This window comes from Bufo gargarizans, chromosome 3, assembly GCF_014858855.1.
Source record: "Bufo gargarizans isolate SCDJY-AF-19 chromosome 3, ASM1485885v1, whole genome shotgun sequence".
Taxonomy (NCBI): Eukaryota; Metazoa; Chordata; class Amphibia; order Anura; family Bufonidae; genus Bufo; species Bufo gargarizans.
In genome coordinates this window covers 478,128,272-478,147,161 of record NC_058082.1, presented here as the reverse complement: position 1 = coordinate 478,147,161, position 18,890 = coordinate 478,128,272, and the positions used below count along the sequence as shown (strand labels likewise).

Below are 18,890 nucleotides of genomic sequence, written 5' to 3'. Positions count from 1 at the left end.
ACCTGAAGTAGCCTTTTTTATTTTCACAAGGGGATAATTTTTAAATTGATACTCGAATAAAGTTTTGTTATTTTCATTTTAAGCCGTCCATTTACTTTCAGTTAATCGGTTGCTACTAGCGACGGCAAATACACTAATCAATTCTTTTCATCAGTGATTTGTCTAGTCCAGGCATCCTCAAACTGCGGCCCTCCAGCTGTTGTAAAACTACAACTCCCACAATGCCCTGCTGTAGGCTGATACCAGTAGGCTGTTCGGGCATGCTGGGAGTTGTAGTTTTGCAACAGCTGGAGGGCCGCAGTTTGAGGATGCCTGGTCTAGTCTGAAAGTAGCCTAAAATGTATTGAGAGGATTCCTGAGCTCCCACTCATAATGGAGAGGAATAAAGGAGGAGTCCTTTCAATGCATTTTACTGCTGGTTTGTGGGAGCGCAGCGTCGGAATGCAAGCGAGTATGAAGATAAAAATTACATAACAGACTCAGCGTCACTTGCACTATACACCGTTTACTGTCGTTAGGGGGGTGCTTTGGAGCTGAAAGAATCCCTTTAAGGATCATTAAAGGGGTTGTCTCACTTCAGCAAATGGCATTGATCATGTAGAGAAAGTTAATACAAGGCACTTACTAATGTATTATTGTCCATATTGCTTCCTTTGCTGGCTGGATTCATTTTTCCATCTCGTCATACACTGCTTGTATCTACGGATTACGACCACTCTGCAATCCACCAGTGGTGGCCGTGCTTGTGCACTATAGAAATAAAGGCCGGTCTCTCTGGTGGCTGGGACTGCAGGAGCGCACATATCCAACAAGCCTGATCCTTCTTTGCTCCAACATCATCCATCGGGGGAAGTGATGACGCCCCGATACACATTCGATGGTCAACCGGTTCAGCCTAAATCAGTGGGTTTCTCTGACATAAATCTAATGTGTATGGGCAACTTTCAAGAAGAGTTGTTGATTCTATGAGGGCACTGTGGCTGACAATGTTGTAGTGTCACAAAGCATTTAGGGGGTCATTTATTAAGACTGACATTTTAGACGCCAGCCTTAATAACCCCTGTGCTGGCGGTGGATCTGCCAAAGTTATGAAGAGGCAATGCCAGTCTAAATAGAAGCCAGCTTCTTTGCTGCCTTACACTTAGACCATTTTCTACGCTTAAGAGTCCATTCACACATCCGTGTGTGTTTTGCGGATCCACGGATCTGCAAAACACGGACAGCGGCAATATGCGTTCCGCATTTTGCAGACCGAACATTGCCGGCACTAAGAGAATATGCCTATTCTTGTCCGCTATTGTGGACAAGAACAGGACATGTTCTATTTTTTTCAGGATCGGAATTGCGGACCCGGAAGTGTGGGTCCGCAATTCCGGATCGTGGCCGCACGTCGTGCGGGCCCATAGAAATGTATGGGTCCGCAATTCCGTTCTGCAAAATGTGGAATGGAATTGCGGATGTGTGAATGGAGCCTAAAACAGGCGTGGAAAATTATGAATGAGACGGGTCCATCCCCTTCCCCATCCCCCATGGGGGAAAAGTCACAGATTGCGGTGCAAATAATCTTTGCACCGCAATCTGCAACAGAAATATGCCAAATATAGGAGTATTTCTGGATAGTAAATGACCCCCTTTCTGCATTCTGTAGCTGATGACTAAAATGATTATTTTTAATTATGTTTAAGGTGCAGATGTTGAGAAGTCGTCAGCCCCAGTCCCTTGTTAATGAATCTTACAGCTCCCGTGATCTGGATGCAACTTTTCCAGGTAGCTAAAAATTGTCGCGCGACATTGGTGCAACTAAATGTCGCGCGACAAATGTCGTCGTGTAGACCTAGCCTAACTCCTGGTTTCCAGAAAAAAACGACCTCATTTTACTGCTTTCTGCATTTCAAGTTACCGTAAATTGCTGGAGGCAGCGGTATCTTTTCCTCCATGTGCAGCGCTGTATATTCAGCTCATAGATGAGTTTTTGAATAGAATGAATGGCGTACACTTGCCATCTGTTACTCATTTGCACACATTGCGCTGGGCTAAGTGTTTGTTCTTGATCTATAAATTGCCTCTCCTTTATGGCTGTCTGTAATAAGTTACTTGTTAATGTAATATAGCATTTAAAATGTCATCTTCGATCAGCAGGTCAGGTTGTCGTGCCCGCTCCGGGTAAACCTTAACCTGTGAAATTTTTGTGATGTCTTATTTTGTGATCTCTTATATGTGACCTCAGTTAGCGCCATGCGCTGCTAGAACCAGTCTTCACTGGGTTGCTAGTGTTGAAAATATGATATTTCTGGGAGGATAAAGCAAGACTATGGTCTAATTAGCAGCTTTACGTAAATGTAATATTACTGGATTATGCGGATGCACATCATATCTGTAATGAGCATATAATAGACCGGGACTGCTGCTGAGTAGTCGCGGCCAGGTAAATATCCAGTGAGCCTCTGAGGAGCCGGTGAAAAGGATGGGAGTGGTAGTAGCCCTGATGAGATGTGTCACAGTGTACTCCCTGGGGATTGGTGCAGTGAAAAGGTGGAGTAAGGAATCAGGCCAGAAGTCTGGCTTTGTGTCTCTTTGTGAAGTGCAAATTAGGAGTTGTAGTGCATCCAGCAGTAGTTGTGTGCAGTACAATTTCTCTTCCAGGTGGAGAGGTATGGTGGCTGGTAAAGTGGCAGATAATGGCACCTCTGGTATGCTATCTTGCTGATGTCTTCCTAATTAACTTCTGGCTAACGGCTGAATGCTGATATTTGTGACTGTTGGTATCCACCGTGTGTGCATCAGCGGCCGTTGTTCCATTTTCCTTTTTTTTCAATGGGTCCGTGGAAAAATCGGAAACTGCTCCGTTTGGCATCCGCTTCCGTGATCCGTGTGTCCTATTTTTTTCACGGACAATGGTTCACGGACCCATTCAAGTCAATGGGTCTGTGAAAAATCACGGCTGCACACAAGATTGTCATCCGCGTCCGTGATCCGTCGTTTTTTCCTATCATTTCAAAGGCAAACTTGACTTAGATTTTATTGTTCATTTTTTATGTCTGTGGATCCTCCAAAAATCAAGACAGACCCACGGAAGAAAAAACGGACACAGATCACGGAACAACGGAAACCGTTTTTGCGGACCGCAAAAAAAAAACGTCCGTGTGCATGAGGCCTAATGCAGGATTTTTTAAATACGGATACGGGCCTGGATGTGATCTGAGGTGACGGGTGTCTGAGCCGTTGTCCCTCACCTGCAGAAAAGTCTGGATAGCTATGGTTGCTCGTCACTCTGCTGACTGTAATGCTGTAGCTTTTCAGGAGATCTGTAGTTTTGTTTTTGCTGTCTCTCTGGAATAGTGGTCTCACAGATGGGTGGTTTTTTTTGTATCTAAGGCCCTGGGAGCAGGAGTACCCCTCTCTAGTAGCCAGAGGCATAACTAGAACTGACTGGGCCCCATAGCAAATTTTTGTACGGGGCCCCCCACACACACTTCTTCACAAAGACTTTTTATTTACTGTCATTTTTAGCACGACTTTGTTTTTTGACATTTCCAGTTGCTGACGGAGTTTATATTCAACTCAACCCCTTTAAAACCTGCGCTGCAATTGTAGTAGACCTGTCTGATTTAGGCCTCATGCACACGACCGTTGTGTGCATCCGTGGCCGTTGTGCCGTTTTCCGTTTTTTTTCGCGGACCCATTGACTTTCAATGGGTCCGTGGAAAAATCGGAAAATGCACCGTTTTGCAGCCGAGGCCGTGATCCGTGTATCCTGTCCGTCAAAGAAATAAGACCTGTCCTATTTTTTTGACGGACAACGGTTCACGGACCCATTCAAGTCAATGGGTCCGTGAAAGAACACGGATGCACACAAGATTGGCATCCGTGTCCGTGATCCGTGGCCGTAGGTTGCTTTCATACAGACGGATCCGAAGATCCGTCTGCATAAAAGCTTTTTCTGATCTAAGTGTGCCAACCACCATCGCCCCCCCCCCCCCCCTCCCTCTATAGCAGTAACATTGGTGGCAGTGTGCGGTCTCAACAGTAGAAGATTCATACTTACCTGCTTGCTGCTGCGATGTCTGTGAACGGCCGGGAGCTCCTCCTACTGGTAAGTGACAGTTCTTTAGCAATGCGCCGCACAGACCTTTCACTTACCAGTAGGAGGAGCTCCCGGCCGGACACAGACATCGCAGCAGCAAGCAGGTAAGTATGAATCTTCTACTGTTGTACTATTGCTAAGTAACCATGGCAACCAGGGCTGCAGTAGCGTCCTGGTTGCCATGGTTACCGATCGGAGCCCCAGCGATTAAACTGGGACTCCGATCGGAACTCCGCTGCCACCAATGATGGGGGGGGGGAATGGGAGACCGCACACTGCCACCAATGTTACTGCTATAGAGGGAGGGGGGGGGGGGCGATGGTGGTTGGCACACTGTGCCACCAACGATTTAATACAATAGAGGGAGGGAGGGGGGCGATGGTGGGGGCACACTGTGCCACCAACGATATTCAAACTGGGGAGGGGGGGGGGCTGCCCCCTGCTGCCTGGCAGCCCTGATCTCTTACAGGGGAATATGATAGTACAATTAACCCCTTTAGGTGCCGCACCTAAAGGGGTTAATTGTGCTATCATATCCCCCAGTAAGAGATCGGGTGCTGCCAGGCAGCAGGGGGCAGTCTTGTACAAAGTTTGTAGTGTATTCTAACCTGAAGCGTCCCCATCACCATGGGAACGCCTCTGTGTTAGAATATACTGTCGGATCTGAGGTTCACGAAGTAGCTCATATCCGACAGTATATTCTAACATAGAGGCGTTCCCATGGTGATGGGGACGCTTCAAGTTAAAATATACCATCGGATTGGAGAAAACTCCAATCCGATGGTATAAAAGAACTCCAGACTTTACATTGAAAGTCAATGGGGACGAATCCGTTTGAAATGGCACCATATTGTGTCAACATCAAACGGATCCGTCCCCATTGACTTGCATTGTAATTCAGGACGGATCCGTTTGGCTCCGCACGGCCAGGCGGACACCAAAACGACTTTTTTTTTCATGTCCGTGGATCCTCCAAAAATCAAGGAAGACCCACGGACGAAAAAAACGGTCACGGACCCACGGACCCCGTTTTTGCGGACCGTGAAAAAAAACTGTCGTGTGCATGAGGCCTTACGTTTACATATCCACAGGTATTTTAGCCTCTGTACCTTTCATACTACAGCCATGGACGCAGTCTCCACATACATGGACGCACTCATACACGCACTCTCCACATACATGGACGCAGTCATACACGCGCTCACCACTTACATGGACGCAGTCATACACGCACTCTCCACATACATGGACGCAGTCATACACGCAGTCTCCACATACATGGACGCAGTCATACACGCACTCTCCACATACATGGACGCACTCATACACGCACTCTCCACATACATGGACGCACTCATACACGCACTCTCCACATACATGGACGCACTCATACACGCTCTCTCCACATACATGGACGCACTCATACACGCACTCTCCACATACATGGACGCACTCATACACGCACTCTCCACATACATGGACGCACTCTTACACACACTCTCCACATACATGGACGCACTCTTACACACACTCTCCACATACAGGGGCGCACTCTTACACACACTCTCCACATACATGGACGCACTCTTACACACACTCTCCACATACATGGACGCAGTCATACACACACTCTCCACATACATGGACGCACTCTTACACACAGTCACCACATACATGGACGCACACATATACAATACACATATATAGACATCATGTGCATGAGGCCTTACGTTTACATATCCACAGGTATTTTAGCCTCTGTACCTTTCATACTACAGCCATGGACGCAGTCTCCACATACATGGACGCACTCATACACGCACTCTCCACATACATGGACGCAGTCATACACGCGCTCACCACTTACATGGACGCAGTCATACACGCACTCTCCACATACATGGACGCAGTCATACACGCAGTCTCCACATACATGGACGCAGTCATACACGCACTCTCCACATACATGGACGCACTCATACACGCACTCTCCACATACATGGACGCACTCATACACGCACTCTCCACATACATGGACGCACTCATACACGCACTCTCCACATACATGGACGCACTCATACACGCACTCTCCACATACATGGACGCACTCATACACGCACTCTCCACATACATGGACGCACTCTTACACACACTCTCCACATACAGGGGCGCACTCTTACACACACTCTCCACATACATGGACGCACTCTTACACACACTCTCCACATACATGGACGCAGTCATACACACACTCTCCACATACATGGACGCACTCTTACACACAGTCACCACATACATGGACGCACACATATACAATACACATATATAGACACCCAGCTTTCCTGCTGTGCCTCTCCCCCATACTCTAATGCCTCTGCACTTGTGCCATGCAGGATAGCAGGGAAGCTGGATGACATCTCATGATATAATTCACCCAGCTTTCCTACTGTACTGCAGATCACATGTGCACAGTCTGAGAAAGCTGAATATAACCCCAGTTCCCCTGCCACTCACATCACTGGTGCAGTTGTGGCAATCCAACTGGTGTTCAGCATGCTGGGCAGGGAAGGTTCAACTTCAGGCAGCAGGAATCGCGGGCAGAAAAGGGGGCGGGGCTATTATAGCCCCGCCCACATCGGGCAGTCCTGTTGCTGGTCACTGTCCATCATAAGAAAGGAGGGGAGAGGCGGAGCAATGTCACTGATGTCAGGTCAGTGACAGAGCGACTCAGATAGAGATAGCGCTAATCTGACTGGCGCCAGTGCAGCAGCACTCCCTCTCCCTCCCTAGTCCCTCCACAACAGGTAACCCCTCCCTCCACGGCCTGGTTCGGCCCCTCCCCCTCCACGGTCTGGCCCCGCCCCCTCCACAACCCGGCCCCCGCCCCCTTCACCGCCTGAGTCCGCCTCCGCCTCCTCCTCCTCCTCCCTCTAGTTACCTATCTCTTCTGCTCGTGCAGCAGTGAGCCCCAGGCCCGCCTGCTTCAGCCTCCAGTCCTGACCTGACTACTCCTCCTACACTGGGCGGGCGGTCGGGCCTGGCTGCCTGTGTGTTTTTACTGTGCACTGTGACTGTTAATAAAAATAAAAATAAAAAAAAGAATGCGGTCCGGACGGGCCCCCAGTGGCGTAGGGCCCCATAGCCACTGCTATGGTTGCTATGGCGATCCCTACGCCACTGCTAGTAGCTATAGCCTGTAATATTATTATGCTCCAGAAATACATCCAGGCCCCTCTTGAATTCCTTTATTGTACTCACCATCACCACCTCCTCAGGCAGAGAGTTCCATAGTCTCACTGCTCTTACCGTAAAGAATCCTCTTCTATGTTTGTGTATAAACCTTCTTTCCTCCAGACACAGAGGATGTCCCCTCGTCACAGTCACAGTCCTGAGGATAAATAGATGATGGGATAAATCTCTGTACTGACCCCTGATATATTTATACATAGTAATTAGATCTCCCCTAAGTCGTTTTTCTTTCTAAAGTGAATAACCCTAATTTTGATAATCTTTCAGGGTACTGTAGTTGCCCCATTCCAGTTATTACTTTAGTTGCCCTCCTCTGGACCCTCTCCAGCTCTGCTATGTCTGCCTTGTTCACAGGAGCCCAGAACTGTACACAGTACTCCATGTGTGGTCTGACTAGCGATTTGTAAAGTGGCAGGACTATGTTCTTATCATGGGCATCTATGCCCCTTCTGATGCAACCCATTATCTTGTTGGCCTTGGCAGCAGCTGCCCGACACTGTTTTTTGCAGCTTAGTTTGCGGTTTATTAAAATTCCTAGATCCTTTTCCATGTCAGTGTTACCGAGTGTTTTACCATTTAGTATGTACAGGTGACTTGCATTATTCCGTCCCATGTGCATAACTTTACATTTGTCAGTGTTAAACCTCATCTGCCACTTATCTTCCCAAGCCTCCAATCTATCCAGACCCCTCTGTAGTAGTATACTGTCCTCTTCAGTGTTAATTACTTTACACAGTTTAGTGTCATCTGCGAAAATTGATACTTTACTATGCAAGCCTTCTACAAGATCATTAATAAATATATTGAAGAGAATAGGGCCCAATACTGACCCCTGAGGTACCCCACTAGTGACAGTGACCCAATCTGAGTGTGTACCGTTAATAACCACCCTCTGTTTTCTATCACTCAGCCAGTTACTTACCCACATTACAGACGTTTTCTCCCAGTCCGAGCATTCTCATTTTATATACTAACCTTTTATGTGGTACAGTGTCAAATGCTTTGGAGAAGTCCAGATATACAACATCCATTGGTACGCCGCTGTCAAGTCTAGAACTTACCTCCTCATAGAAACTGATTAAATTAGTTTGGCATGACCGATCCCTCATGAAGCCATGCTAATATGGCGTTATTTGCTTATTTCCGTTGAGATGCTCTAAGATAGCATCTCTTAGAAAACCTTCAAACAGTTTACCCACAACAGATGTTAAACTTACCAGCCTATAGTTTCCAAGCTCTGTTTTTGGACCCTTTTTGAATATTGGCACCACATTTGCTATGCGCCAATCCAGTGGGACATTCCCTGCCAGTATAGAGTCTGCAAATATCAGAAATAAGGGTCTGGCTATGACATTACTTAATTCCCTTAGGATACGGGGGTGTATGCCATCTGGTCCTGGCGATTTGTCTATTTTAATCTTTTTAAGTCGCTGTTGTACTTCAGACAGGACACTTTTAATGGGGAATTTATTTTTACATTCAGCATTTCATCTGACAGTTTATTTTCCTCAGTGAATACATTGGAGAAAAAAAATATTTAACAGCTTTGCTTTCTCCTCGTCGCTCTCAACGACTCCCCCCCCCCCCCCCCCATTACTCTTTAAAAGGGCCGACACCTTCAGATTTATACTTTTTAACATTTATATAATTGAAGGACATTTTAGGGTTAGTTTTAATCTCTTTGGCAATTAATCTCTCGGTCTCTAGTTTTTTACATGTTCTATTTTTTTCCTTATAGTTTTTCAGTGCTTCCGTGTTACCCTCCTGTTTTAGTAATTTATATGCTTTCTTTTTGTCATGTATTGCTTTCTTTACTTTGTCCCAGTTAGTTAGGACTATGGCCTCTCTTAGTTGGCTAAATTTAGCTTTTTTGAAGTTTGGTATTTTTGTTCCTCCCTGTAGAAATGCTCTTTTGAATGATAATTGGAAGGTTATTACTTTATGGTCACTATTTCCCAGGTGTCCCCCAACCTGCACATCTGTTGTTCTGTCAGGCCTATTGGTTAATACTAAGTCCAGTATGGCCGTCCCTCTAGTCGGGTCCTGAACCAGTTCGGAGAGGTAATTGTCTTTGGTTATTGCCAAGAACCTGTTTCCTTTATGAGATATACAAGTTTCAGTTTCCCAGTCTATATCTGGGTAGTTGAAGTCCCCCATAATAACCACCTCATTATGATTTGCCGCCTTGTCTATCTCGTCTAATAGTAGATTTTCTGTGGACTCTGGTATATTAGGTGGTTTATAGTAAACTCCTATTAGTAATTTATTATTGTTTTTGGCTCCCTGTATCTCTACCCACAGTGACTCCACATGTTCATATCTCTCACTTATATTTTCCCGGAGTGTGGGCTTTAGACAGGACTTTACATAAAGGCAGACCCCTCCCCCTCTCCGGTTTTGACGATCCTTTCTAAACAGACTGTAACCCTGTACATTAACCGCCCAGTCATAGCTATCATCCAGCCATGTCTCAGTTATTCCCACTATGTCATAGTCCTCCTCACACATCACTAATTCCAGTTACCCAGTTTTATTAGTCAGGCTTCTGGCATTAGTACACATACATTTGAGAGGTTTATGTATATTTTTTATCCTACACCTTTCCTTCTGAACTGTTCTAGTCCCTCCTTCCATTCCTCCCCAGTTCCATTACCTTGCCCCCGGACTCTATCTGCACTATCTTCCCCTCCTATAATGTAATTTCCCTCCCCCCCCAGTCCCTAGTTTAAATATCCCTCCAACCTTCTAGCCATCTTTCTCCCCAACACAGCTCCCCCTTCCCCATTGAGGTGCAGTTCGTCCCTACGATAGAGAAGTCTGTCCAGTTCTCCAGGAACCCAAACCCCTCCTTCCTACAACAGTTCTTGAGCCACTTGTTAATCTCCCTAATCTCCCGCTGCCTTTCTTGTGTGGCCCGTGGTACAGGCAGTATTTCGGAAAAACTGTACTGAACCTAACGCACAAGCTGGCCTTTCTCTAAGAGAAATGACGTCTGAATAAGGTCACCTAGGACAAATCCTGTATATCGCCTTAGTAGTTATACTGGATTGGGTATGGTTGGATGTCTGTAAGATCTTATGTCTTTTTTTGGATTTTCATCTTTGCCCTGTAAGCCACTAACGAAGATGATTGCTAGTTTTCAGAGACGCCACCCAAAAATATGATGGGTGAGCTATATAGAGAGGAAATTGCAGTGATAGGCCAGAGCCCCACAATATTCAACGATATAAAAAGTCTTGAGAAAGACCCCTCACACAGACACACATTGCATGTTCGATGAATAAAATGTTATCCTTTAATTGCACAGTGGATATGAATGCTGAGGTTTCTTCTTCTAGTATTGAGTCATATACACTTTAGAGCTAAAGTACAAGGAAAAGATCACTACCTATTTAATACTGTAGAAGAACGATGGGTATCTATAGATGTTAGTGGAATAGGGCATGGTCCTTTCCGTGACCATGCCTTTTAATTTTAATATTTCTTTTTTTTATTGGGAAGTGAGGTATTTATTTATTTATTTTTTTTGACTGTGTTCTCATCTGTGGCCCATAACATATACACATGTAACAGAATTTTACATCAGAATTGCCGGGCAGTTTTGCTACAAAATGGCACATTTTAGACCGTGCCCCGTTCATGTGAATGGGGCCAAAGAGTGTATTAAAGCTATAGGGTCACTGAGGTTTTAGCCAATTTTTTTTATGTGTCATAGTGACATATAATAAGTTTTGATTAGTAGGGGTCTGAGTTTGGGGATCCTCACCAGTTCTTAAAATGAGGAGAGAAGCGCTTAAATACTGTACTTTCTCTCCTTACTGCAGAGGATGGAATTTAGACGGGGCCCATATACTTTCTATTGAGCCAGTCTCCTGTAGTGAAGAAAGGGGTAGCCGAATATGTTAGCACTTCTCTCTCCTCGTTCTAGGGATCAGTGGGGGTCTTGGCACTCAGACCCCAACTAATGAAAACTTTTTATATGTCTCTAATCTGCTTGCTGAACGCTCAGTGACCATTTAACAAAGGATTACTAATTATCATGGATGCACACAGATTTGGGGAGATGACTCCCCAGAATTCTGACATTATGATTTTTTTTATTTAATGGGAGAAATTGTTAATAAGCCAAAAAATAAAAAAAAATCTGCACTCCTCCTCATCCACTTTATCAAGCTCCTATTTCGGAAAAATTTGAACAGATCTTTTATAAATATGGCACTCATTCTGAACACCAGTTAACATTACGCAACTGCCATAAATACATTGATAAATCTGCTTCCTTTCACATAACGTATTATAAAACTGTCTGCCTGAACTCATAGGAATTGATATACAGTAGTTACCATTGAATGCAAAGGAAGCTGAAAAAAAATCTCATCGCGTGAGCTTCCCCTAGTGGCAGCTGCCGGAAATGGCAGTGAATCTATTTCAGAAATAGGTGAAGCAGTTCGGCACTGGCCCCCCGTTCCCCCAGGATCCCATAGTAGTTGCATGTTCTACTTCCAGGGTAGGTTTGCCAGTGCTAGCTATACCTCTTGATATTTGCGTTTGAAGAGATTCCAAGAAATTTTGGAAAATATCTGAATTAGGTTGCTGATATTTAGTGCAGGTGTGTTTTACAACTAGACAAGATAGTAAATCTAATTGTATTACATAAGCTCTGGAGCGTCCTTTCTTAGAACTCTGCATTGTACTGTTCCTCTGTTATTCCTCCTAGAAATAAATTGACTACAGGCAGTGACCACTTCCCTTTTCAAAGGGGTCCATCCCTACAGTGTGACACACACAATCATTTGTAACACCCAGTTGTCAGTTGATTCATAAATATCTAGGAGGATTAACAGAGGAATGGCACAACACAGAGTTAGAATAAATACACATATTTGCTAAAACAGGTCAAGTACCCCCAAAAGGAGTGCTGTAAAGGGTTAATTGCTGTAATATGTTATTGAGTTAAATGTGATTTGTTTGTGTACTTAGTAGCACTGTATAGACAATTAAGGGTTAACACCATGGCTCACTGTTGGGTTGTCAGGGTGATGGACCTGGGTCTGCCCCCTGATTAGTCAGAGTCTGAGGAACATGAAGGCCTACTTGTGTAAGCGCCTCAGTGCTAGGCCCAAGTCCAGAGAATCTTCAACAGCCAAGGAAGCAATGTTGCTACCAGAGTAGTTCACTGAGAAGGAGATTAGAAGGTCTAGAACCCACAAGGCCACTTAGTGTCAGCCCACTGGGAATTTTCTCTGTAGGGTCCATGGCCAGTCCATCCCTGCCCATGGGTCGCTTCACGGGCAGGTCAGGAGTGGTGACGGGTCCTCTTTAAAACATATGGTTTCTATTGCAGACATCGCGGTGGTGGAAGGTTTCTGTTGTAGCAAAAGATTTTGGAAAATACCGTCCCCACCTCTCAGTACGTAATCCGATCCCTTCCTTGGCAATAAATAGGTCTCTACAATGAGCCACAATACGGTCATGTGTATGAACCATCAGGTCTAGTACAAGCAATGCATGCTCTGTATTATCACATAGCAGTCCAATCGTTGTGCCACTACAACTCCCAGCAATCTATAGCCTGCAATAATCACCCTGATACAGTATTTTCAGCAGCAATGTGTAGACATCACAGAATTCAGGTCTGAGATTGAGTAAAGGATGCATATTCTTTTCCCCCTGCATTAGCCTGTCTGCTGTGTACACCGCCGAGTGCCAGAGAACTAGTGAAGCCAGCTTGCTTCCGTATGTGAATCATTGCTCAAGCAGCCTGCTTCTTACTGAACTGTGGTTTTCCTCTCTACGAAGAGCAGAAAACACTGAATTACTCAGTCTGGTGTACACATGCTGACAGCCAGAGGAAGGGAGCAGTCCCCCTTTTTGAGAAAAATCTACTATCCTAGGAGAACTATCTGTAAGTATTCTCGCCTTGTCTCTGGCATCCTGATCTGTAGATACAGATTTGTCCTGAGTTTGGAGGTTTTCAGATGGTTGTCACATTCTGGAGGACGGGCTGTGGGTTCACATGTGGCACAGGACAAAATCTCCGTCCTTGCACAGAAGGATTAAATATAGCGGCACGTCTGGTAATTAATCTGTCATGTGTCGCCAGAATTTCCTCTTGAAGATACAGATGAGATTTTTCTTTGTTCGACAGGCTTTCATAATTTCACATTTGTAATATATAACTATTCAGGGCTGCACAATAGATCCTGCCATTCCTATGTATGTATATATCTATGTGTGTGTGTGTGTGTGTGTGTGTGTGTGTATGTTTATATATATATATATATATATATATATATATATATATATATATATATATATATATATAAAAAATGTGTGTGTATAATATATATTAAATATAGCACTGTTATGTTACTGTGTGTATGTGTGTGTATGTATGTATGTATATATATATATATATATATATGTGTGTGATATATATAGTTACTGTTGCCAGGCGCTTTTCCTCTTAGGTTTTATTCCATTAGATCTGTAGGTTGTGTTATTATGCTGCAATGTAGGAAAAAGAGTATATGTGCACACCGGCGTCATAATAGATGCCGTGATCTTGTAATGGATCCAAACTGAGCCTGAATGCCAGAACGCTAACAAACCCTTGTAACCTGAATGGGGCATTGAGGTTACAAGGGTTTGTTAGCGTTCTGGCATTTTTGGTAGCAAGAATCCCTGCAAACTGCACTATTCTTACTGTCAAAAATCCCAGAAAATCCACAAAGACACACAAGTGTGAACAGGGCCCTACTGCATTTTGCGCTGACCTCTTATTGTTGTAATGATCTTGCCTGAGTTAACCCTTTTAACATCCAACGACTTATATAACCATCATGAGTGGTTGCCAGTTCCTGCACTGTGACACACAAGAGTGCGGCTGAGTTTGACTGTAGTACTCAGTTTAACCCCTTAGATGCCACAGTCAATAGTGGCCACAGCATGTAAGGTGTTTGACAGAAGGAGGACTATGATCGTTGGACACCACTGTGTTACCATGGCAGCTGAAAGTCTAATAAAGGCCCTCTAGGCCTGCCATTAGTATCTGCCTTTTAGGCCATGCCAACTATGTATTATCCAAGGATCACTGTTTTAAGTCCCCTAGGGGGACAAAAAAAAAAGTAATTTTAATGTTCAGTAAAATTTTATTGAAATGTCCCCCCCCCCCCCCCCCAAGGAAAACATATTAAAATTAGTTTATTAAATAGTTCATATCTGGTACATATCTGGTTCATTTATATTTGGTACTGCCACAATCATAACAACCCATAGAATAAAGATATTAAAGAGCATCTGTCAGCATGATCAACACTATTAAACTGGGCATACTGCCTGGTAGTATTCTACAAATGGATGTACTGTTGCCGTATAATTAACTTTATTATAATGCAAATGAGTTGATCAGAGTACTGAGAGGCTGGCCTTCCCCATTGCCACTCTCCCTCATAGACTGTTTGGCCGGGTCGGGCATCATCATTATTCAGATGCCTGGACCTGAAATATCGCTCTTGCATCGATGAGACTTCTGCGCATTCTCAGTTGATCTCCGGAGTCCCTCCCCACTGAAATCTGCACTGAGCAAGTGCCAATGACGGTCTCCTCCTGGAAGAGAAGACGCTTAGTTTCACGGATCTAGGAGGCAAAGCTGAGAGTCTTCTCTTCTGGAGGAGACTGACCTGATCAGCACTTGCGCAGTGCAGATCTCCGCCTCCTGCAAGCATGAGAATTCAGGGCCATGTATCTGAATAGTGAGGATGCCTGGTCCTGTCAATCTGGCCATGTGGGGGTGGTGATGGTGAAGAGAAGGAGTTGAAGCAGAGCTCGGAGGAGCTAGGCAATACCCTCAGTGCTCCAATCACCTTATTTGCATAGAAAATATAGCTAATATATATGCTACAACAAAACATCAGTTTGCAGCAATGGAGGGCTCTTTTCATTCACCATGATGAACCCTACCAGGCAGTATGTCTGGTTTAATAGTGTTGATCTTGGTTGACAGATAATCTACTTTCAACTCATGATGCATTGCATTTAAAAAAATGGTGGATTTGCTATTGTTTTTCTATATCCCACCCTCCATAAAATATAAAAAATTGTCAACAATAAATTATATGTACCCCAAAGTGGTAATAAAAAAAAAATTCAACTTTCAAGAATAAGTACTCATGCACATATGTTGCAGGAAAAATTTTAAAGTTACGGCTCTTGGAATGCAATTATACAAAAATGAAATTTTTGCATAAAACCTGTTATTGTACAAAAATACTAAAACATAAAATATACTATACATATTTGGTATTGTCGCATTTGAACTTGCCTATAGGTAAAAAGCTAAGAAGTTGTTTTTTTTTGTGTTCTCTCCCCAAAAGAAGTTAATAAAAGCTAATCAATAAATTATATTTACCGCATAATGGTGAAAAATAAAACTTCCTTCATACAGCTAGGTCAAAAGAAAAATAAATAATGGTATTTAAAAAGTACTCATCAGATATTAACCAGACGGACACATGTCCATGTTTTTCAGGCCGTCCTTTTTAAAAGTAGTGTACAAACAACAGTGTGAACATAGCCTAGTGTGTAGTGTCCGTTTAGGGAGATGTGCAATGTAAAACTCGTCCTTGTTCTGTCCACTAAAAACTGACCATTTTCGTATTGAATTGGTTTGTCTCTCACTGCGTTCTGTTGTGTTTTACATCCATGTGGCATCAATAGGTCATCCATTCTTCATGTCTATATAAAAATTGAAAAAAGGGCCACACATGGATGATGCTGTCTGTTATTTTTCACTAAGTCTAGTGCAAAAAGTGGATCAAAACAGCACACAGCTGTGAAAACTGCTAGTCTATACAAGCCCTAAGGCTAAGTGCAAATTACTTTTAACACATACACATGGAAAAGCTTAACATGTGTCCATACGACCCCATTGGCTTGACGGGTGGAGAGACCAAAAAAGTGTCCTTTTACCCCTGTGTCCGGCCAGCATGTGCCAGAATAATGTTTTTGCTCTATGGGAAAGTGATGCAGAACGCCTTTTTGTACTCAGAAGGCAACCTTGAGAAAAGAATACCAGACAGTATACTTTTTATTTTTACAATGTGGCCCTATGGGTTACAGGTACAGGTGTGGCTTTTATCACAGTCCTCCTTCAAATGTATATGTCATGGCTTTATGTACAAAGGAAACCACAAATCCAAGGTATACAGAACCAGAACAGATGAGGGTGGTCTTGTGATCAAAGTTGCAGAACTTCACTTGAATGTGACTGAGCAGTGTCTAGACCATATGATCCCTGAACGTGATGTTACTTGGCTAGGAAGAGGCCATGGCGCTCACCTGAGCACCGTGGCCTCTTAGAATAGGTGATCGGCTGGGATGTCAGCAGGGCCACCAATCAGATATTGATGACCTATCCTGCGGATAGACCATGCATGTTGAGCTCCCAGAAAACCCCTTTATCTGTTGCAAGACTAGCAATTTAGTAGAAGGGCTGGTGGCTCATGCATGGCGCATATAGTGCCTTGAAAATTTTTTCATACCCTTGAACTTTTTCCATTACACCCACAAACCTAAAGGGGTTGTCTCATCATGGACAATGGGGACATATCACTAGGATATGCTACCATTGTCTTATAGGTGCGGGTCCCACCGCTTGGACCCGCACCTATATCGAGAAAGGAGCCCCGCAAGTGAAGGAGGGTGCACTGCGCAGCTGCCCTCCATTAATTTTCTATGGGGCCGGCAAAAATAGCCGAGCGCTTTTTCCATCGGCCCCATAGAAATTAATGGGAGCGGCATGCCATACAGCTTTCATAAAAGGACCAGACACACTGGTTTCATTGAAGCATCTTCTCATCCCCCTGAGCCAGAACAAGAGACCTTTATTCAAGTTACATTAACTTAAATAGCAGACATGACATCACAAAAGGGCTGTTCCTTAAGAAGAGACTATTGGCTCCTTAACCTGATAGGAGTGGTTTCAGCAACTTCAACTCTGAGTTCATACGTAGATTTTAAAACTCCAACCTAATCCCCCCTTCCCCCTCCCCCTCCCCCTCCCCTATTGACCATAAGACAAAAAATGCACACATGGCTAATACATATGGTTTGCGGCCATCTAGTGGACAAAAATGTGTACTACAGAATGTAAACATTATACACTGCCTGTCCAAAAAAAAAAATCACCACCTGGATTTAACTAAGCAAATAGGTATGAGCCTCCTATTGGGTAATTACTGCATGGGCGATTATCTTTCAGCTGGCAATAAGTTATTTAACCCCAACTGGTGCAATGCGTTGCTTCTCATTTCTTAAATAACCATTTCGAAAGACATATCTCGTGGTTGTGGAAAATATGTTAGTCTTTTTGAGAAGGGTCAAATCATTGGCATGCATCAAGCAGAGAAAACATCTAAGGAGATTGCAGAAACTACTAAAATTGGGTTAAGAACTGTCCAATGCATTATTAAAAACTGGAAGGATAGTGGGGACTCATCGTATTCGAGGAAGAAATGTGGCGGGAATAAAATCCTGAATGATCGTGATCAGAGAACACATTTGGTGAAATCAAATCGAAGAAAAACAACAGTAGAACTCAGGGCTATGTTTAATAGTGAAAGTAAGAGCATTTCCACATGCACAATGCAAAGGGAACTCAAAGGATTGGGACTGAACAGCTGTGCAGCCATAAGAAAACCACTAATCAGTGAGGCAAACCAGAAATAAAGGCTTCAATTTGCTAGAGAGCATAAAGATTGGACTCTGGAGCAATGGAAGAAGGTCATGTGGTCTGATGAGTCCAGATTTACCCTGTTCCAGAGTGATGGGCGCATCAGGGTAGGAAGAGAGGCAGATGAAGTGATGCACCCATCATGCCTAGTGCCTACTGTACCAGCCTGTGGGGGTAGTGCTATGATCTGGGGTTGCTGCAGTTGGTCAGGTCTAGGTTCAGCAACAGTATGTGCTCCAAGAATGAGGTCAGCTGACTACCTGAACATACTGAATAACCAGGTAATTCCATCAATGGATTTTTTCTTCCCTGATGGCACGGGCATATTCCAAGATGACAATGCCAGGATTCATCGGGCTCAAATTGTGAAAGAGTGGTTTAGGGAGCATGAGACATCATGAGCTACATATGCCCCCAGATGTTGCAGCTGGGCCTGAGGTCCTGCACACTTGTAGGTTGATGAAGCTGGCGTCCTAGCTGCTCGCATAAATGCTCGATTGGCAAAAAATCTGACCGGGCAGGCCAAGAAAGTGTTAGGGCACCTTCACATGCAGCAGATTTTGTGGCATAAATGAAGCATGTTCGGCTCATTTTTAGTCAGGGAGAGCTGCGCTTCGGAAGGGACAGAGAGATTGTAGGGAGTCTGATCGCAATCAATTCAGTAGAAAAATGTTTCAAAGACCCAAAAGTTCTTTTAAGGACTATTGTGTGTGGTGGCAGGCTGGCAGTATTTTATAGCTACAGTACAATTTTTATTTGTTTTTCAAGCATTTTCAATACTTTTTATAGAGAGGGTGTCTGCAGTGACTAGTGACATCTGTATTA

At 44.1% G+C, this 18,890-nt stretch overlaps 1 protein-coding gene across 3 annotated transcripts in view; it reads left to right on the top strand.

Annotated features, from left to right (window-relative positions):
• Positions 1 to 1,688: 1,688 nt before the first annotated feature.
• SPECC1 (sperm antigen with calponin homology and coiled-coil domains 1) overlaps positions 1,689 to 18,890 on the top strand; it is a 375,500-nt gene continuing 358,298 nt past the window's right edge. For 2 of the 3 annotated variants that reach the window (XM_044283769.1, XM_044283773.1), the window contains exon 1: positions 1,689 to 1,767. In XM_044283769.1, coding sequence (XP_044139704.1) covers positions 1,726 to 1,767 — 42 coding nt within the window. In that variant the 5' untranslated portion in view covers positions 1,689 to 1,725. Of the gene's footprint in view, positions 1,768 to 13,143; positions 13,239 to 18,890 lie in introns of those variants that run through there. The other variant, XM_044283770.1, reaches the window with a different exon arrangement.